Genomic DNA, 22,257 nt, shown 5'->3' with positions numbered 1-22,257 from the left:
CAGCCGCTGTATTCGACTCAATGCCATGATGTCTAGTTCTAGTCCTCGTCCTGGCTATATTGCACCTTCTACCAGTACACTTACCTCATGCCTACAGATTTTCCCCTGTTGGAGGAAAGTTGAAGATGAATGGAGATGAATAAAGTAACAGCTAATAAGAGACGCATGAATCAGTTAACACTTGTCCAATATCACCATTATTTGTATTGTTTGGAAACTTCTTGTGGAGTTAAATAACTATGAAGTTTGCAGATATGTGTATTAGAGAGTAGAAAAAGCACTGGAAGCAAAGGAGAACAAAGCTAATATTATTTAGACATTATGAATTTATACCTGGATGTCCCAGGGGCATCAACTGTAAAGTTATTAGATTTAGAGCATTAGCAAAGTGGGTGAAGGCAGTAAATTTTTAAGAAGTGGTGACTTTCCTGAACATTTGCAATAAACAATAAGAAAATATACAAAAGTTTAGAAGGAAAATTGCACCAAAATATTAGCACTGATAGTCTCTGGTTGGTGGGATTATATGTGATTTCTTTTTTTTTTTTTTTTAAATAAAAAGAAACCTGTCATTTATTTAGTACTTATTATGGGTGAATGGTGCTAAATACTTTTTATATTTTAAAAATTACTGTTGACTTTACAGTTTGTATTCTGACCAACTTTTTTCTTTAATCCCCTTAAAGATCCATAAAGCTTTTTGGATTTCTGTGAATTATAATGCATCTACAGGTTGTAATGGCAAAACTACATACCAAATGGCACAGATTGTAATTTGCTGCTACTTAACATCTGCTTGAAGCTGCCAATATGTAGAGAATGGATTTGATTGTAGGAATGAAGTAAACTTGCTCTCAATCTAGGAGTGAAAACTTTTGAAATCCCTCCTCCTTTCTCTCTATGAAAATATATGTTTATACATTCTCATATGTAATGCGTGTACATAATAATGTTGGCTGGTTTAGATCAGATTTTTCTCCTTGGGAACAGGGAGATTTAGAAAAAGCACAATATCCTGGACACCCTGTCTCCTTGGTTAATTTTTTTTTTTAAGATTTATTTTTTATTTATTTCTCTCCCCTTTCCCCCCATTGTCTGCTCTCTGTGTCCATTCATTGTGTGTTCTGTGTGAGCTTGCATTATCCAGTGGCACTGGGAAACTTTGTCTCTTTTTTTGTTGCGTCATCTTGTCATGTCAAGCTCTCTGTGTGTGAGGCGCCACTCGTGGGCGGGCTGCACTTTTTTCACGTGGTGTGGCTCACCTTACAGGGCACACCCCTTGTGCGTGGGGCTCCCCTATGCAGGGCCGCCCCTGAGTGGCATGACACTTCTTGCGCTTGGCAGCACTGTGAGTGGGCCCACTTACCACACGAGTCAGGAGGTCCTGGGGATCAAACCCTGGACCCTCCATATGGTAGACAGATGCTCTATCAGTTGAGCCACATCTGCTTCCCCCTTGGTTAATCTTAAATGTTTAAGACAAGGAGTCTATTCATTTGCTTTTATTTGGAGATTGTGGTTGTTATTGTGATGATAAATTTAAGGCTCAGAAGAAAGTTTTACCACTGAAGACCTGGGTTCAGCCAAGTTAGTGATTGGGCAGGAAGTCAATACTCCTCCCTTCAATTACTTCCCGTGCACTTCCCCTGTGACTTATAGACCAGCATTTTATAGTGCTATAAAGTTTTACTCTTTCACTGTCACAATTCTTCCTTTACCACTGCCGTTGAGCCAGATACAATAGTCTTTCTCTCATTGAGTAATATGGTCATTAAAAAAAAATCACAGATACTCCAGCTAAGGATTGCCTTGCACAGAATATGTTATAGCCTGGCACATGGCCATATGAAAAAGTAACTTTTAATATTTTGGTAGAAAAAAAAAAAAAAAAATATATATATATATATATATAGTTAAATGCAGCTGTATTATTGTCACTATCATTGCAACAAAAATGAAGTCTTTTGGTCTGTTTTACAAGATACTTAGGATACATGAAAAAAAAAAGAATATGAAACTTATCCATTATCTTTTAGGCATCACTAAGCAGAATCCTATATGTGGGTGATTCTCATCTTTTGAGGGTAGGTTGTAGAGCTGACCACATCCGGGAAAAGGGTTCCTAACGTCATCCATTTCCTTTTAGATGTGCTTGTCTTTAACAGCTTGATGGTTAAAACCTGTGGAATAAGAATCGGAATGCCTTTTACTTATCTGCCATCTATTTACCTTCATGTGGTTCTTAAACTGGTACAACTTTATACAATTCATGGGTATCATGAGCGGCCTACCAATGTAGATCGAGTAGCTCACAAACTCCACTATCCATTTCATCCCTGCCCCACACCACTGGTCTCTGCCCAACCCCTGTTCTCTGCACACACTCTTGAACTTCAAGCTCTTATAGTATAGTGTACCTCCCCCACCCCCTAGCGTCTTTCCTATTCCTTCCCCATGGGACACTTTAATTCCTCTGGGTCTCTATGAGGTATTTCCTGTTTCCTAACAGCTCTTCTTCCTATTACCATATGTTCTGCAGAACATTTTCTGAAAGATTTTTCGTTAAATGTTTATTTGAATTATCAATTGATTCTTGCTCTCTATCATGATTTCATGTCTCGTGCTTTCCAGCCCTACTTCCTCCATACACCCTCCTGATCTAAGTACACTCTGTGTTAACACTCAAATTATTGACAAATTAAACAGAAAGCTGAGAGATAAGAGGAGGAGTTGAGATGGCACTTGAAAGTGGAAGGTATTTTCCTACTTCCCCTAATAAGTTTATTTTTCATTTTTATTTTCTTTAAAGATTTATTTATTTAGTTATTTTTCCCCCTTCTCCTCCTCCCATCCTGCTGTTTTTTGCTGTCTGTGTTGTCTTCTCATCTTTCTCCTCTAGGATTCACTGGGATTTGATCTTGAAGACTCCTGATGTGGAGAGAGGTTCCCTGTCAATTGCACCACCTCAGTTCCTGGTCTCTGCTGCGCTTCACCTTGACTCTCCCCTTGTCTCTCTTTTGTTGTGTCATCATCTTGCTGCGTGACTCACTTGCACAGGCACTGGCTCACTGCGCAGGCACTTGTGTGTGCCCTGGACCACCACGCAGGCACTTGCACTCCCCGTGAAGACGACTCGCGTGGGTACTGGCTTACCATTCATGCACTCACATGGGCCCTGGCTCACCACATGGGTACTCATGTGGGTGCTGGCTCACTGTGTGGGCACACTTTCTCTTCTTTTTCAGCAGGAGGACCCAGAGATTGAACCTAGGTCTTCCCATGTGGTAGGCTGAAGCTCTATCACTTGAGCCACATCTGCTTCCCCCTAATAAGCTTAGCCTGTGATTGAACTAGTTGATTTTTTCATAGCCCACTAATTGAAAAGTGCTGTATCTAGGAATATGTTTTACTTTACTAATATTAGATTAAGAAAAATATTTAGTTAAATAATGATATGAGTTTTAGCTTGACAGTCACATTTATGGCCCAAGTATCCATTGGGGGTTTTATTTTAGCTGGAGCTATGAATATGTGCATGTGGACTCTCTCATAGAAAGCCTTCCTTTGCAGATGAAGTAGCATCAGAAATGCCTTTTGACATGTCTAGCTCTCTATTATACCTTAATCTATTTTGTATTCTGGCTGTATCTTAAGATGAGGCCTGAAGTTACTGAAGCGATAAGTGAAAAGGAGATAAGGAAATGTTATTAGATGGTGGGAGAATACTAGGAAGTTATACTCAATGCCCTTCTTTAAGATAATTTTATTTTTGCCTGACTTACAGTGCTATTGGTATAATCAATCTTCTTTTGAATGATTTGTCATGAAAATGCTACTTCTCATAAATAGTTTCCCTGTGCCTGTTTTCTTAATCTGCTGAAGAGCCAGCTGAATGAATTGGTGGTTAGAGAGGGATCCTTTTATATGACTGATCTCCTTGTTCCCTGCATGAATTAAGATAACTCATATTATTTTACTAGTGTCTGTGAGTCCAAAATTTGAGATTTTATTTTGCAAGCAATCATGCTGTCACTGACCATCAAGCTTGAAGGTGGTCCTGCTTTGTCTTTGGGTGTCACTACAGAAGCATATGTATGTGGAGGAGTGCAGTTGGTAACCTCAGTTTATTTTGTTGGACCCAGAACTTTTCCTGCATCCTATCTTTGTTTCAAAATTGCTCCTGCTTATTTTAGCAGACCATTGCTAAACATTATTTGCCACTTTTGCCACTCAAGTCTTCTGAAAGTTGTTGCTTTATTCCCATTCCTCTTACTCTGAAATCTTGGTGTATTTCTCCCTATGTTTGTTTGTGAAAATAATCTTAGCCTTCAAGAATTGATGATAAAGTAGTGACTCAACAGGTTTATGAATAAATCTGTGTGTGTATGGTATGTGTGTGTGTGAGAGAGAATTGTGCTTTCCATCCTGTGTTTTAAATTTCCTAAAAGAATAATATGATTGAACTTTGAGACTAATTTTATTGATGAATAAAACATGTCGGTTTTATATAAGATAGCTCATTTGGTAAAAGTAATTGTTATAGAGTTTCCTTTTAAGCCAAAGACTAAATGGGCTTCTGAATAGGGTTGATAGATGGGATTTCTCTGTTGACTCATTTTTTTTTTTAAGTTTGAAAATTTATTTTGGAGGTGGGGAAATTGAGGCTCAGATAGAGCCCAAACAGAGTTTTGAATTCTAGAAGGAATTTAGATTTTGTGTTGTTAAATAAAGAGAATGAATAAAAGTTTACTATAAAAGGAGTAATATAATTAGATCTGCAATTTTTTTTGCGAGGAAGATAGGATTCCCTGACTAAGAGGTGGTGGTAGGAGTTGACCTAGGATCATGGAAGTTTGAATGAAAAGAAGGGTCTGAATCTGGAGGCACTTCCTTTAGTTTTGTTTTCGAATTCTAATAATTTCCCTGATGCAATCTGTCATTGGAAGCGTATTTTAGCCTGCTATTTTTTAGACTTCTAAACAGGGTGGAGTCTTCAAGTCATACTTTGCCTGCCACTTATTGATGAAAATAATGCTTGTTTATAAAGTAATATGCAGGTATGTAGATGGTATTGATAAACACTATGACTACTTGAAAATAAACTGAAATTTCATGTGCCACTTTCTCTAATTTGGCAGACTCATCCTTTTAAAACAATCTTTTACTTTTTAAAAACTTACATTATTGTGGTTTCATTAATGTTATCACTACCTTAATTAGGTAAGATTTAGAGTTTTGGAGGAAAAGTGATAAGATAGGGTCTATATAGTTAATGAATTTATTATGAGAAATATTAAATTCTTATGCGTTAATAAATGAACTCCTTAATTCTTTAGTACATGAAATTACTGTGTTATTAAATTATATTGCATTATTAGAGAATGTATTAGGTTAATCTGTGTTACTCCATTGAATTAGTCTCTTACAATGTGTCTTGAATATGACATTCACATTAATTTCTTATGATTTTTTTCAATCCCCCAAATAGTACATTAATACATGCTTGTTTTAAAAGTTCCATCTAATTTAGAAATATGTAGGAAAAATGTACAAATCCCTATGAATAAACAGAGCTAATAGTTTGGGTTTGGTGGTGAGTGTATGCTCGTGCATGTATATATGTAATAGGTATTTGCTTTTTTTTTTTTTTTTTTTTTTTTTAAAGATTTATTTATTTATTTAATTCCCCCCCCCTCCCCTGGTTGTCTGTTCTTGGTGTCTATTTGCTGCGTCTTGTTTCTTTGTCCGCTTCTGTTGTCGTCAGCGGCACGGGAAGTGTGGGCGGCGCCATTCCTGGGCAGGCTGCTCTTTCTTTTCACGCTGGGCGGCTTTCCTCACGGGCGCACTCCTTGCGCGTGGGGCTCCCCCACGCGGGGGACACCCTTGCGTGGCACGGCACTCCTTGCGCGCATCAGCACTGCGCATGGCCAGCTCCACACGGGTCAAGGAGGCCCGGGGCTTGAACCGCGGACCTCCCATATGGTAGACGGACGCCCTAACCACTGGGCCGAAGTCCGTTTCCCAAATTGGATCATACCATACATATTAGACTATAACATTTTAAAGCAATAAATAGCATGTCGTCCTCTTTCTTGGTTAGCACATTCATGTCTTCTCATTCTCTTGAATCTGAGTAATCTGTAGTATTGATGTTCTATAATTAATTGACTCAGTGCCCTGTTAATGGATATTTAGTTTTCATTTTTTAACTCTTATGAAGAGAGAGTTCTTGTATATATTGTCTTCATGCCCACATGCAAACATTTATGTAGGACAGATGATTAGAATTGTCACTAATTCTAAATTAGTGGATTAAAGGGCAAGTGCCTTAAAAACTTTTGTAAACAGCCAAATTGTGCTCCAAAAGGAAGCGCCAGTTGCCTTCTTATTGTTACTCTATTTACTGTCAACACTGGATTTGATCAGTTTTGACTTTTTGCTGATGATATGGAAAAAAAACCCCATTCTTGTTGCAATTTGTCTTTTCTTGATGAGTTGTAGGAATGAAAGTCTTTTCCTTCGTTTTTGCAACATTAGTTCTTTAGGAACAGTTTATTTGCTTTTACTAATTATTTGCCGGGTGCCTTTGTCTGCTTTACCTTGTAATAATGTATTTTATTTTATCTATTTGTGGAGAGATGAAAATTCCAAAATAAAAGCTATGTGGAGCAAAAGTGATCACACTGCACAGGATAAATCAGACTTCAAATGCTATCATCTTACTGCCACTCCTTTTAATCTATTATTCATATCTTATTTGCTAGCTTCTGTCCCCCTTCTATTTGAAATAAAACACTTGCAGGTTTATATGTTTCATTCTCAAGAAATGCATTTGTCTGTGTCAGTAACTGTGGAGTTTGATAGATTTAAAGTTGGTCATTACATTTTTACGCAAGGTTGGTTGAAATGTGGAAGTTTACATTTTAGGAGTTCCCCTGGAGTCCGTGGTGGCATGTATATTTCTGACATATGACTGGATCTATAATAGAGCAGCTTTTTTCTTTTTATAAAGGCCCAGAATGATGAGGTATTGCCATAAACCCACCTTCCTTTTCCTAGTCCTCCAACTTATTGGTGATTTACTTATACAATTTCAGGTAAATATAAAAAAATGAGAAGAATGTCACCAAATGCTTTCCTAACAAATCCTAATTTAATGTTGACTTAAATGTGCATAGCACTTAGCTTCTGATGTTGTAAGAAAGTATGGAGAGATTTTCAAATTAATTGGCAGCCTTCCTATGTAGTAGGTGGAAGTAGAAATGAGGAAGTGAAGCTGAATTGTTTCTTTGTGGGTGTAGAAATGAGAAAATGAAGACACCAGGCAGACCTGAATCTTGGGACCCACCATAGTCACCATTCTTTCACTTAAGAGTCTCCACGAGGTTAGAATGGCCATTGACTTCCATGTCACCTAGTATGTCTTTGAACAGCAGTGCCTTGTGTTGCTTGAGAAATCGTTTATTTTATGTGGCAATTCCACTAAATGATAGCCATATGTCCTCTCTGGACAGAGGGTATTTGATGAGAAAGTTCTTGTGATTTAGGCTTCCACACTGGCTTGGTTTTAAAGGCTATAGTAAAAGTCTCACCAAAATTTGGCAAAAGCCCAAAATACTTCTATGAGAAAAGGGGAAAAGTTCGCTGATGTCAAGGTTTCTGACATCGTTCAACATGAACCTATTTGCTTGTGTTTGTGTGGCTTATTTGCAGTGGACCTGGTAGTAGGACAACCTGTAATGATGCCTTGAATGAGAAGAACTGTTAATAGGTCCAATATCAGTAGTTATTAAATGGTTGAAATGGTGGTATCTGATTTTTTTTTCTAATTGGCAGAAAATGGCAGAAAGAACTGTAATTCCTTATTCTTCAGACCATTTTAAGATCTGCCTTATACAGTACTGTTTTTCTTTATTTTTGAGATGCATTTTATTTTATTTACCTAAGTTAGGTGGTGATCTGTTTCTTTGAAATATTGATTTTAAAGTGTTACAAAATTGACATTTTGACCCTTTTAAAAATGTCATTGAGTATATTTAAGATTCCTTTGCCAATCAGATATAAAACTTTAATTCAAAGGCTTAAAGCTTCTCTTTGCCCTTCTTCTTGGAGGTTGGGTTATGGAATTCTATTTTACGTGGCTTCAGCCTTTCACAGAACCTGCTTCGTAAATGAAAAATAATTTATCACCCATCATGCTTGAGCTGCGTCTGGAGCAAGTGCTGAAATAAGCCAGAATGTGTCTAATGTGGGTGAAGTGGAGCCCACCAGGAATCCCTCCATGAGAAACAAAACAAAACAAAGAAATGTTTAACTATGAGCTTGGGTGGTTTCCAATTTTGCCAAAATGTAAATATGGCTTCAGTTGGGAATTTTATTTTTCAGTACATTTACTCTCTATTACTTTGTTCAATGGGTTTCTTTAGATTGTGTTTCTAACATTAAGTGGAAAAGATGAGGTTTTACTGGAATTGATAAAAGAGTAAAACACAGGAAAAGAAACTTGGGTAAATACACTAATAATTTTTGGTAAAAACACCTGGTTCCTTATTCTACAGTTAGTGTGGAAGCTGCAGCAAAAACTGTCAGAAGAAAATTGCTTTAAGTTATTTAAATGTTTTTAAAGATGAAAAAGCCATATTTACTTCTACATGTTTTGGGTGTTCTTGAGGTGAGATGTGAAGGACAGCACTGTGAGTTGTAGGACAACATTTGGTTCATACAAATTCTCAGAGCAGGTGGCTTGCTTGTCACCCTATTTAAATAAAATTCCTTGCTGACATTACTAGTTAATCAGAGTGTTAATTTCCTGCCTGCCTAACAGCAGACATTTATTGGCTCACAGTTTCAGAGACTAGAAGACTTGGTCCCTTACTGGGGTTTGGTATCTTCTCGCTGGTCAGCAGGCTTTGGGTTTCTTGGCTTTTCCGCCACATAGCAATGCACATGGAGGCATGTTTTCCTTTCTCTTCTGTGTTCTGTTGATTTCCAGCTCCTGCCTGCTTCCTGTGGCTTCTCTTTTTGTGTCCAATTTCCTCTGCTTATAAACTTCAGCCGTGGTGGATTAAGGCCTACCGTCATTCAGCTGGGGCACACCTCAACTGAGAACATCTCCAAAGGTCCTGTTTACAAATGGGCTCCCACCTACAGACCAGGGTTGGGACCTGAACATGCCTTTTGTGGGAGGCATGATTCAATGATCCAATCCCTAACAATCACCTAGCTTTTGTAGGTCTGTCCCAAAAGACCATTTCCTGTCTATGGCATCAGGGATACCCGAAAGACTTTGACATGTGATGTGGTTCCAGAGTTTACAACATTTTATCCAAAAAAGGATGTAGCAAGAGGGCACTGCCATTCTTACTGCCAAGCCATCACATGGGAGGATGGGAAATGCTCTCTGTGTTGAGTACTATCTTGAGGCTCTGCCTGTAGGAGGGACCTGCAAAGGATGGTGCTGAAAGGGTCTAATTCTACCTCATTCTTTTTTGAGGAGCCATTTAATGTAGTGGTTAAGAGTGAAAAACCTATAGGTCCTGGGTTTGGTTGTTGATTTCGATACTTCCTTGCTCTGTGACCCCGGGCAATTTTCAGTTTTTCTACCCTGAGCTGCTTTTCACTAATAGGTTCTTTTTACATTTTAATAAACCTCTTTTCATTTATGAAATCATTTCTATGGCTGTTTGGCATGTAATCATCCATTAGCTCCGTAATGAGTTTGGATGAAGTCACATACATGCTGTTAGGGCTGCCCAGGCCTCAAAGGCTCAATTTTGGATTCCAACTTATGCCTCAGACCTGAAAATTAATTAGGTAGAGAGACTTGGATTGTTCTCACTTGTCTTCTGGATCACCTCCCACCAGAGGGCATGTGGCCACATGTATTTGAGGAAGAGGATTGCTGGTCTTTTTTCTTTTAATATCTGCCCAGTTTCATACAACTACTCTTACACTTTTTCCCTGTGGTAAAACCACAATGCTAGTGGCCCATAGTAGGAAATAATAAACGAAAGAACTCATATGTTCACACATATTACATGCATGTGGTGGGTTATGACGGAACATTTAATGTAGTGGTTAAGAGTGAAAAACCTATAGGTCCTGGGTTTGGTTGTTGACTTCGATACTTCCTTGCTCTTGTGGATCATAGCATTTGAACTAAAGGTCTTTGAAAGGCTTTCCAGTTCTCTTATGTTCTTCCTGATTTATAGCTCTGCCCAGCTAGACAATGTGATTTGGTTCCAGATATAGTGTTGTCATTCAGACTTCATTTCTGGTTCCCTTTCCTGGCTGTGGCCCACTAGCTCTTCATCTTCTACATAACCAGTTATGGGAAAGAAAGTAGAGTGATGTGGGGATAATGCAGGGATCAGTGTGCTTGGTTGTAAGCTTTTAACCGGACTATATGTTTCCTGTGGTTTTCAAGAATCCTTAAGAACTGGGTAATCTGGACCAGGGGATTGTGAACTGTGACTTGTGAATTAAATCTGGTCTGTTGCCTGTTTTTGTAAAGTTTTACTTGTAAATAGCTATGCTCATTTGTTTCAGCTTGGCAACTTTCTGTGACTGCTCCCTTGGTACAATGACAGAGTTATGTAGTTGTGACAGAAATTCTATGACCTGCAAAACCTAAGATACTCACTGGCTCTTTACAGAGCCTGAGTTTGCCAACTCCCGATCTAGAAGAAGGCACTACCTAACTATTTGATAGAGTATCTGATAGTTATATGACTGTTGAGGGAAATATGATTGTGGTAATATGGTAATATTGCCTTTATTTAATCACGTTTTAGCCTTTCAGGATGAATTAGATGGAAACCATGAGTTTCCTCCTTACTTAGGCTTTACCTGTTAAATAGGTACATAGGGTTGCATCTGGGTGGTATGTATGCAGAATAAAGATTGGGAACATGAAAAATAATAATGGTGCTTTTAAGAATATTTGCTGAATATTAGGAGCTTTACATGCATTATCACTAATCCTACTGTATTGTACTATAGCAATTATTATCTTGATTTTACTGGGAAGGAATCTGAAACTGAAAATAGTAAAGATATGGATGCTTTTAGCCATCACTTCTTGCCATCTCTTTTACCACGTGGGTGGTGAGTGTGTGCCAGTTCCTTAAAATTCCTTAAGTCTTATTATTTGAAGTTTAAATATTGCTTCTCTGCAAAAATGCAGGGGAATGAAAATTGGACTTACTATTCCATTCTGGTTAATTCAGGCTTGTTAAAGGAAGATTATTCAGACAGTTGGTGTATAGCATTTACTTTGAATCATAGAGACAATTTGAAATAACCTTGGATTATATATATTAAACATATATTCTTGGCTAGAGATGAAACTCTAGGAATGATCAATTGGATAATTTATGGGTGTGTTTGAAATGAGCTCTTTTCTCATCAAGAATCATTTGTACCTACCTTACAATAAATTTTGAGTCTGGATTTCCACAAATGTGTTTCTTCAAGTTCCTTTTCCTTTGTGTGGAAACTAGATTCAAATATTTTTTCATATACTATTTATCCTACAAGCAGGATAAAGGACCTTTTCTCTGGATCTGAAGTCATTATCTTGTAAAGAACTCTAAATCATAAGTTTTCTCACTTTTCTTTGGTATTGCACCAGGGCAATGTATTTTGATCGGCAACTCCTTAAAGGCATTGGTTCTTTGCATTTACTTTTATATTATTCCTATTTGAATTTCAATACTAACATGGAGAAAAAGCATTGCTTGTCTGTAGAGCAGATGAAACACCTAAACATCAGTCATGGTATATCAGTTCTTCTTTTGTACCTTCAGTGTTCCCAGGAGTATAGAGTTAAAAGGAGAAAAAAGGTGAACTTGAGAGGAAATATGAACTTAATTAAAAAGCATAAATTTTTTTACACTTTTTTCTATAGGGTGTTTTTCTGGGAATAAACTTTACTCAGATTGTAAATAGATCTATATTTAAAATACTCTGTAATAAATTCCTTTTTTGTTTTTATGATTTTTTTTGTGAATTAATTTGGTTTTAATGACTGTTGGAACTTAACACCAGTAAATTCATATTATGGTTTCTGACTAGCATAAAGATGATCTCTTCAAAGTTAAAGTCAGAATTTCATGTGTCCTAATATGCCATGTGTTAATCTTTCTCTGTTGCTTAATGGCAGAAAGATAATTCCAAAGTTGCTGATCACTTAAATGAGCACATTTGTATATCAGAGAATAATCTAAATTGGAAAAGATTAATTTGTCCAATTTTCTAGGTCATCAAACCACTTAGTTATCTTTTATTCTATGCTTATTGCATTTGCCAACATATTTTGTTTGGATTTCCCTCATACTTTGTAAAAGCCTATGTAAAGGAAATTTAAGTAAATCAAGAGAAAATGGTTTGTATCTTTAGCTAAATGAAGCTTGTTCCTTACAAACAGTGAAGGAAACTATGAAAAATGTAATTCTGTGTGTTCTTTATATTATACTTGGAAAATTACGACTACAGAAGTACCTTGGAGAGAAGAACTTATTGGAAGATGTCAGTAAAATTGTGTACATTATCTTGTAAGAGAATGCCCTTCAAAAATGTTCAGAGCTCTCCAGGACCTGACTTTTTATTTTCTTCCAGTTCAATTTTATTCTGAATTAATCCAATCCTAGGTTTTATTGAAAGGTTTGATTTCAGAAAGGATTTGAGTTTAGTGTTGATTCTTTCATGACTCCATAGACAAGAGTCTCTATGTGCTCTTTCAAAGCTACCACCTAGATATTTAGACATATTAATATGGTTTTGGGCAAGGGATACATTTTGTATGTGTGTGTGTGTTGGATGGGGGGGTACCTAATTGCACATAGCTTTTTTTTTTCCTTTCCTTTTTTCTTTTCTTTTATTTCTTTTTTTCTTTTCAGTGAGCACCAGTTAGGAATGGAAGAAAAATTTATGGCATGTTCAAATCAACTCGATTTTTAAATTTTATTTTCAGGTGAACAGCTTGCAAAGCCTCTTAAGTGGCTTGCCGTAGTATAAGCAGACCGTTGGAGTGATAGATCTGTCCCTAGCTGATTGATTGGGGCAGAGGAATTAGCAATCTATGAAATGGCTCTTCAGAAGTAATTTTCCTCCAAGGGTCAAGGAACTTGTCACCATCCCTCTGGCATGATTTGCAGCTACTCACTGTAAGCTTTATCACCAGTAGCAGATACAACCATTGAAATTGGAAGATTTTTCCTAGCTTATTTTTCTTCTCTGCCTACCTAAATTTCCCTTGAATACCCGTTTAGTATTGCCTCCTTCTATTCTGCCATCTAGCTCAGTGAATCTTTTTAAGTTTATGAACTATGTTTTTATTAATTAAAAACTTGCTATGATATTTCTCTCTTAAATAGGTTGTAATACTGTGTATAAAGATGCCTTGAACTCAAGAACCTGTGCCTAGAATACTACGTATCATAGAATCCTTGTGATTAGGGCTTTCTAGCGAGCCTTAGATGGTCAATAGGGATTGTATATAATGGGATTTGCTCAAAATATGTTATTTGCTCAGCACAGTAAGGTTCAACCAAATTATCTACCTCCCTTTCCTCCTATTCTTCAAGATCTGATTTGCCCAGCTTATTATTTTCTTTAACGTGGCTTGAATTGTGGTGTACTCTTGGATAAGATCCTTTAACGGTTTCATTAAAACTATGGAATAAATCATAACTTTTTCTGACATTTAAAACCTTTCATATTTTGTTTTGTTTCTGCCTTGTCCTCTGGAAACTTTTCATGCTTATTACATGGAATCATTTGAGATTCCCCAACATACGAGTTCCTTTAAATTTCTATGCCTTTGCTCTTGCTTTTACTTCTAATTTCAATCACATTTTCATTCTAGCTTTTCTCTGCCTGGAACATCTTCATCAAGGACTAAGTCTATGAGGCCTTTTAAAATTAACCTGGGTGAAGGTAGCCAGTTTGTCCGTGTTCTTTATGTCTTTGATCACGTCTTTGTTATCCCACGTAACACACAATATTATAATTTGCTACATTTGCGTTTTTATCCACTCATCAGGCCAGGAATAATATTTTATTTATTTTTGTATCCTTATCATCTAGTCTAGTGCACTGCCTTAGGCCATAACCCTGAAAAAAGGAATTTTTACAAAATGGTATGGAAAAATCTTTTACCAAAGACTTATTAATATGTTCTATATTTGTTAAACAGATACATAATATCTCTTGCATTAGAACTTATTGTAAACTGTAACATGGGAATTCATGTTCTAAAATTTGTCTTATTCCTCAAGATGGGTAGACCCTACAACTATTTCTAAGACCCTTGATGCGTTGCTGATATGGCAATTATGTGCAACAAATAGCAGAGGTTGACCCACTTATTTTTACAGCTACTCCTGGTTGTTATTGCTAATCAGAATCCTGGAGTCTAAGATTAACAGTGGCTGTGAAGGACAGCAATTAAGGCAATTTGTCTTTCAAATGGGTCAGTGTGCATTCCACTGGTACAGGGGTAATAGGGGCCTGCAAGGCATGTGCTGCAGAGTAATAAGTCATTTTAGAGTTGTGATAGCAAATTATATTTTGAGAATAACTTTCCCTTTGCTATGCGAAGGCACATTTTCTAGCATAAACTGTTTTCATTGGTTAATTTTAAATGAAAAAGCACATCATTTTTCAGGAGAGCCTTTATAAAAGGCTAACTTAAGCGTATTTTAAAAAACAATACGAAGCTTCGAAGCTGCTAGAGTTTGGTTATTCTAAAGGATAGGGAGAGCATGAGAGTGACTCAAGGATAGACACAGAGGTGTACACTGCTTTTGACAAAGGTAATTAGGGCTAGCATGTCACCTGGGCATCTCTTAGCTTTGTCTTCTTTGCCTGTGACACTGGCTTGTCTCTGTCACTGGTGTGGAATGTAACTTTTATTCATTTTCAAAATGTCAAACTTTTGATAAGGAAAATGAATTCCCTGTTTACAGTGAAATATTTATAGGCCTGGAGTTTACCACCCTCCAGGTTGCTGCTTGGTCAGAGAACTCGCTGCGTTTCTTTGCAAAGATCCCCATGGAAACTAAACAAATAAGGCACTTGAAAGGAGACAGGTTATTGGTTTTTCTCATTATACCCACTGCTGGATTTTCATTAGTTCTAATACACTTTCTTTCAGGATTAGACATATAGGCCACTTCTTATTTTCATGATTTGAATACACTAAATATGCTGAATTTGATATGCTTGTGTATGTAGGCTAAGAAGCAAATAAGTAACCATTCTACTTCTGCTGTTAAATTGCCTTGGAAAGTAAGCTGGAAAAAAATGACTGCTGTAAAGAGGAAAGTCTGCCTCCATTTTTTCAAAATTAAATAAGGTGAATGTGGTGTTAGGGATTATAGGCTACTCTGATTGATTTCATGTGTCATTTTTTCCCCCTTTTAAAATCTCAGTTGTGTATGGAAGTAAACTAAATTAGTATGTAAGAGTGTATCACCTACCCAAAATGCTTTAGACTCTAGAGCTTTACAGGTCTCATTTGCTACCATGAGTAAATTTCAATATATTCTTTTAAAGCAAGCAATTTGGAAAGACTTAAATATTAAGTCTTCTCTGTTTTAAACGTGAATTACAAAGAAAGACAATTTTCACTCTTTTCCTTCCACCCTTTCTCCCCATAAGAGTTGTTAAAAAGCTAGATTCTAGATGGTTTTTATCTTTAAAGAGCGCGTAACTATATTATATATATCTTTTGTTATTTTTTTATATTTCAAAATCTGTGCCTTAGGCTTACTTTTGGGCCTCAAGCTGGTTTCTTATTCAAATAGAAGATACTGAGAGAAATTTTATTTTTTTTGGGTGAAAATGTAAGGAGAATAGGGATACACAGGGTACAGTTATTATTAAAATTATGAGTACTCCATTATGTATGTCAATATAACATTTCCTTCTCCAGTGCTTTCTCCATTTTTAGTAAGTCTGATTTGAATGTAACCACGGCCCTCTTTTCCACTTTCAGGTGGCTGCACGTTTGATGATGGTCCAGGGGCCTGTGATTACCATCAGGATCTCTATGATGACTTCGAGTGGGTGCATGTCAGTGCCCAAGAGCCTCATTATCTGCCACCTGAGATGCCTCAAGGTGAGAACTGTTCTGTTACCCAGTGTTGGGGGAAGAGCTTGGGAGTGTGTTGGATTTTCCTATTTTACATATAATACCAATAATCAAATTGTTATAATAAACCACTTTACTGGTGCTATTTGACCACATCTAAGGGCATAGGTGTGTTTTTTTGCCTTCCCTTAATAAGTTACCACAATCCTGTATTCCTTTAGAATGTTCACTATTGCTTTGTTGTCTGTCTTTGCAAATACATAAATATTTGTGTGTTTATTTTTTCTGTTTAAAGAAACCATAAAATAAACATCAGAACAAACAAAATCATTAGAAGAAAAAATCTAAAACGTGAGGCCAGCTTATTTGGTTCCTATTCAATGAAATTAGACAGTGCTGACCCAGTCAGACTGAGGGGAAGAGCTTATATGTCATGGTACCCATGGAGGTCTTTTCATTCTCCTTTTGGTCATGAGCATGCTACTGGCTCTGAAGGGGGGCAGCCAGGAGATGAAGGGGCCACATGGAGGAGATTTTTTGCGGTGAGTAGTAGGGAAATGGGGCTGACTGAACCTGTTTGGTCCCTACTAAGACCATGTTATTCTTTACATTTTGTTTATGTGAGATAATAAACTCTCATTATTTATGCCAATTTGAGTTGTGTTTTTTTTTGGAAAACAGGTTAACATAGTATGTCAACATAGATATACCATTTTTAAAAAAAACCTAATATCATACTAATATTTAAGCCTTCAATTCTGCATCTTAATTTAAAACTAATTCCAAGCTTGGTATGGATATGTTTGGCAAAAACTTATTAAATTTTCAAAGTTGAAAATGTAAACAGAATTTTAAAAAATACTATGCCAAAGAGAACAAACTATTTTCATTCCAATGTTTAGGAAAAAATACATAAATAAGGGCAATTATATTATAAGAATCATATTATTGTAGTATATAATTAGTAATTGATGGATTGATTGACTTGATAATTTGAATTTAAAATATATTTATAATCTTTTTGTGATATTTAAAATAGTTCATAATTAAATTTTTCTAAAAATTCAGAAAGACATTTCCAATCCTGAGTGTGAATTTTAGATGAGACAATTTTAGATGTACCCATTGGAGGTGAAAATGTCAGTTCTGGTGATTGAAGGAAGAACATTTTATTAATAGTACCCTGCACTTGCTAATTAATGTGATTAAAAATCAAACAATGTTAAAAACATCAGCAACAAGCACCTCTCAATAAGACCCCACAAGTACACAAAGCCAACGAAACAAAACCTCAAAGTTAAATTTCCAGAGTTTAGTTTGTAAGTGAATATAAGAAATAAATCCTTCAGAAGGTTCTTTATTGGTCCACCATGTGCTGTGCACTTTGATAGTAGAATGCATTAAATCTGCTTTCTTTTCTAAATTGTTACTTTCCATGGCTGAGTAGGCAAATGGTTATTTCTGAAACTAAATTGAGTCATATTTCCTTTGCAAGAGGAATAAAATGGTATTATGTAGATGACTTGCTTTACTTCTTATGTCAGCTGCAGACTCTTTTAGGTTTATCTTTTTCTTTGAAAGGTACAAAACCTTATTTCCCTGGTGCATTTTAATTAAAAACAAAACAAAACAAACGTATGGTTTTTCTCCTGAGTTTTTTCCCATGTTATATTTAGACTGAAATTTTCAGATAAAATTAAAAGGGGTGGGCTGGGAGATGCACGCATTTTGACTGTCTATCATCAGAGAATAATCAGAAAGACGTTGATTTATGGAAATGCTACCATTGTTAATTATCATTGAAAGTGGGTAATGAATAACTGAACAGATACTGTGCAGGTGACCTTGTTGGCTCACCTTTGATGAACAGCTTAATCGGTGGTTCTAGGACAGGATGATATGTGCAGAAAATGAAAGTGTTTGAAATTCAACCACATCTTCCAATTAATAGGGCATTAAGTAATTAATCATGCAGAGGAGGGAAAAAGGTCATGGCCACTTTATTTTTGCCCAGTGTACCTTGTGTTTAGTCATCAGAAAAGGTGAGAGAAAGCACCTGTATGCATATTCTTCTCTTTTTACAGTAGATAACTGCTTTTTTTCTTCTTCTTCCTTTTGATATTCCTTTAAAACGCTGGCTCAACATTATCTGTTAATAATTTGTGGGAAAAAAAGAGACCTTTAGATGTATCCTATTAAAAATATATGAATGGTCTCATTGTTTTAAGGAAATAGGCCGGCATGCTTACTTTTCGTGTTTATCTTTTAAATTAAAAAAAAAAAAAAAAGTTTGGCAACTCTAAGGTCAGAAGTCTGGATCTCTGATGCAAATTTGTTTCTGACCCTCTAACTAGTATATAGACATTGTTAATCCACTTTTATTATTTTTGGCTGGAAGTTTTAGAGGAGTAGAAGAAAGGGTGAGTAAACAGATTAGACTGAAAGAAGAATGAAGATGAGTAGAAGACAAAAGTAGAGAAAAGAAGAAAAGTATTTTTCCTGGTGGAGAGATAAATGCTATAGATAATTACTTAAAATGTTGCTCAGCAGTTCTTAGGTTCTTAGCCATGCATAGTAGTTTTGTCAGTGGTGAGAAAGATGGTGGCTGAAAGCCCTGCAAAATACTTTTTAAAATAATATGCAAAAGAATGAGCACTTCATAAGGATATATCCTGTTGGCTAAAAGTAATATAAAAAATTAAAAGGTACTCAACTCAGCCATCAAGGAGAAGCAATTGAAAACTACAAGGAGAAAACATACATTCAGTAGAAAAGTGAAAATCAAAGTGCTAGGTGCTGGTGAGAATGTGGAACTGAAGCTTCATATCCTATTTGTTGGAATGTAAATATGCAGAACCATATTGTGAAAATCTTTCAGATACCTACTAATGATACACCGCATGACCTGGCAAATTCAATCTTGGGTATCTACCCAGCAGAACTGAGTGTACATGTTTACTAAACGGCATGTACAAGAATGTGTATAGTATCACTATTTGTAATAGTCCCAAACTGAAAATGACCCAGATGTCTGTCAACAGTGGAATGGATAAATAAATGATTGTATGCCCCTATAAATGGACCGCTATTCAACAATGAAAATGGAATTAATGATTGTTCTATGTAATAATATAAATGAATTTTACCAACAGTAGGGAAGGAAGGAAATCAGACACAAAAGTGTGTATACTGTATGATTCTATTTATATAAATTTCACATGCAGGCAAAACTAATTGATGATGTTGGATATCAGTTTATTATTTACGGGCAGGGCCTAGGGGGATTGGTTAGTGCTTAGAGAGGGACATGAAATGTTAGTAATACTTGATCTGGGTGGTGGTTTCAAGGTGTGCTGAAATTGTAAAATAGCATTGAGCTTTACGATTGTGTTGCGTACTTCTCTTTATGTATTACATGTGCATAAATATTGACAAAAATAAAGTAAAATAAAACTGATGCTCATTGGGATACTGTGGGGGAAACTGAGTTAACCATTTTAAATTGTTTTATTTTTCAATAAAAGATATATAATAGGAAGTTTCAAATGGGTCCAAATTATACTTTCTCTCCTTGGGCCCCCTCCCCACACTCAGATGCTGTGTTTCTTCACATCACTGCACCTTTGTATGTTCCTACCCTCTGTTTAGACATTTCTTTGCCCACTTTTCCATTAGGCAAATCTTACATATTGTTAAAGTCTCTGCTCGTAAAGTTCCATCTGCTGTGGGAAGATTTTCCTCATCAGCCTGGCACTAATATATTTCTTTTATTCGCACATCCAAATATGCCCCCTACTATCCTTGTTTCAGTTACAACTGTTAATATAGTGTCATTTTATATGCCTTTCTCTCCACAGACTATAGTGTGCTCAGGAGCATAGAACCATATTCTTTTTCATCTTTGATTTCCAAAGACTTTGTATCATTTTACTTAGGCAAAAATGTCAACTTTTATAATGTATTTTAAAATACACTGGTCAAGGAATAAGCAGAAAAGGTTTGTTTTTTTCTTGTTAGGACATGAATTGAATGAAAACCACCCCTTTCCCCAGCGTTATATTCAGTTTATATTTTAAAGTAATTGGAAGGCCTTCATGTAATCACATGTATTTGGCTTTTGCATTCATAAAAACCACCAACTCATTTTGGATACTAATGTGAGTGTTTTTAATACTACTGACAAAGATCTCCTTTTTAGCATTTCTCTCTCTTTTTTGTCTTTTTATTTTTCAAATTAATCTTAATCTCCAATCCTACTCCTGAAATGTTTATATGTATATATCGATGGAGAATGTAGAGAAGAGCAAGGAACTGGAAATTATTCTTTGACCTCAGATGTACCTTGCTCCCTGAACTTGAGAAGTGTTCTTTTTTACATGACCTCGTGAAATAAATTCATTTGACCACTTTACTGTAGGTTCTGTCCTAAGTCTAAGAATAGAGATGTTCGTGTTTGACATCTCAATACATTTTCTTCTCCTGTAATTATAACTGTCTTCTTTTTAACAGGTTGTAGTAAAATGACTAATTGAATTTTAGTTTTGATTCTCCTGAGTATCCACTTTACAGTTTTTAAAATTATGAATACCTTATAGCCTGCCTCTAATCTGGTACTTTTCACTGACATTAATGTACATGACTGTATAAAGTTCTATATACACACACACAGAGCAAAAAAAAAAAAATAAGTCCTCTGTCATTATAATTAATCTGAAGATTGAAAACATCCCTCCTCTTTTATAAAACTTAAGGAGATGTGATTTACTGGCTTAGGGTCTTGTTACATCGCAATTCTGCCCCCTTGTCAAGACCCCAAAATAAAATTTAGTGAGCATTTGAAATTACATAGAGAAGCATGAGAAAGGAGAGCGATGCTGTTAAGAAAATGTGCCTTTATATTAATTCGCTTTAACCGTAAATTTTAGCCAAGTTGTTAAATTAAGGTTTGCCTTTTCACATATTTATTTGGAGAGACTAAATGTGTTTGTGTATTCAAAAGGAGTGTTATGGGCCTGACTTTCCCTTGATATAGGGGAAATAGTGAAAGTCAAATGAACTTTGGTGCTCATGGTTTGATGCCCTTGATAGCACTTCAAATAGGTAAAACAGTTTCAGCTTCCTACATACTGATACTAGTGTCTTAATTTTATGAGAAGTCTTAGCTGTCATTTATTAAAGTAATATTGTTTATGCAGAGTGTTGCATTTTAATGTATTAGAGGAGGCATTTTAGGGGAGTTTTTGTTTCGATTCTCCACTTCTAACCCATAACCTGTCTGTTCAAATCAGTTGAGCCCTTTGCCTCAGCTTTTCATGACCTTATTATAGACAGTTGGTAATAAGGCCTACGGTTTTACAAGGTCATAACTGCCAAATCCCTCACCTCTGACTTAACTAAATTATTGAGAGTAAATCTGCCAGAGTCCACATATTACGGAGGGTGGTAGGATAAAGTTGTATGCTTGTACTGCTGATAATGAGATGTTGAGTTGCTAATATCATAGCTAGTTTTGAGGATAGAGCAGTCAGTCCAAAATGTTGGTTTATCTTTTGTCATCTAGTTAGAATTTGTGGTTAAATTTAACCAAAGATAGCATATGTTCGAACTTATGAGGTGTCCTAAAGAGGCATTGAAAGATGAGGAAGGAATTGGGGAGAAAAGTGGAAAGACGAGACAAAGGAAGTAATAATAGAGAAAAAGACAGTTCATTAACACAAATGGGAAAACCTCAAATATTGGCATTAGAGTCTAAGATGACAGAGTCTGAAAACCATAGAAGGATAATGCTGGAAGACTGCGCATTATTTGTTGTTTTTCAGATTGCTTTTCTTTTTTAAAAAATAATAGAATTCTCTTTGTAAATGAATTATTTCCCAGAACACAAATGTAAAATCAACAAAAAAAGAGCCAGTGTCCTCAGAACCTGCTTGCTTTTTGTCCTCCCTACTTCCTTAGGTTTACCCATTTCCTCTCCCACACCCCAGCTCCATTGCGGTGGTGTCTGAAAAACATGTGGGCCTGTAAGGCTCCAAGGCACAGTTTGGATTTGATGTAAACTCAACACTTGCAGATAAGCATGGCTAAGGTGAAAGTACTGTTACCACTCAGTGGTAACCTAATGAGTTCTCCTATACCATGACATGATTATCCTCACAAAAACC

At 36.2% G+C, this 22,257-nt stretch overlaps 1 protein-coding gene across 7 annotated transcripts in view; it reads left to right on the top strand.

The window, feature by feature from the left end:
* Positions 1-22,257, top strand: part of PTPRK (protein tyrosine phosphatase receptor type K) — a 575,029-nt gene that overhangs the window by 109,402 nt on the left and 443,370 nt on the right. For all 7 annotated transcript variants that reach the window (XM_058307405.2, XM_058307403.2, XM_058307411.2 and 4 more), the window contains exon 2: positions 16,001-16,123. In XM_058307405.2, coding sequence (XP_058163388.1) covers positions 16,001-16,123 — 123 coding nt within the window. The remainder of the gene's footprint in view (positions 1-16,000; positions 16,124-22,257) is intronic.

This window comes from Dasypus novemcinctus, chromosome 11 (genome assembly GCF_030445035.2).
Source record: "Dasypus novemcinctus isolate mDasNov1 chromosome 11, mDasNov1.1.hap2, whole genome shotgun sequence".
Classification (NCBI taxonomy): domain Eukaryota; kingdom Metazoa; phylum Chordata; class Mammalia; order Cingulata; family Dasypodidae; genus Dasypus; species Dasypus novemcinctus.
This window is presented reverse-complemented; position numbering and strand designations above follow the sequence as displayed.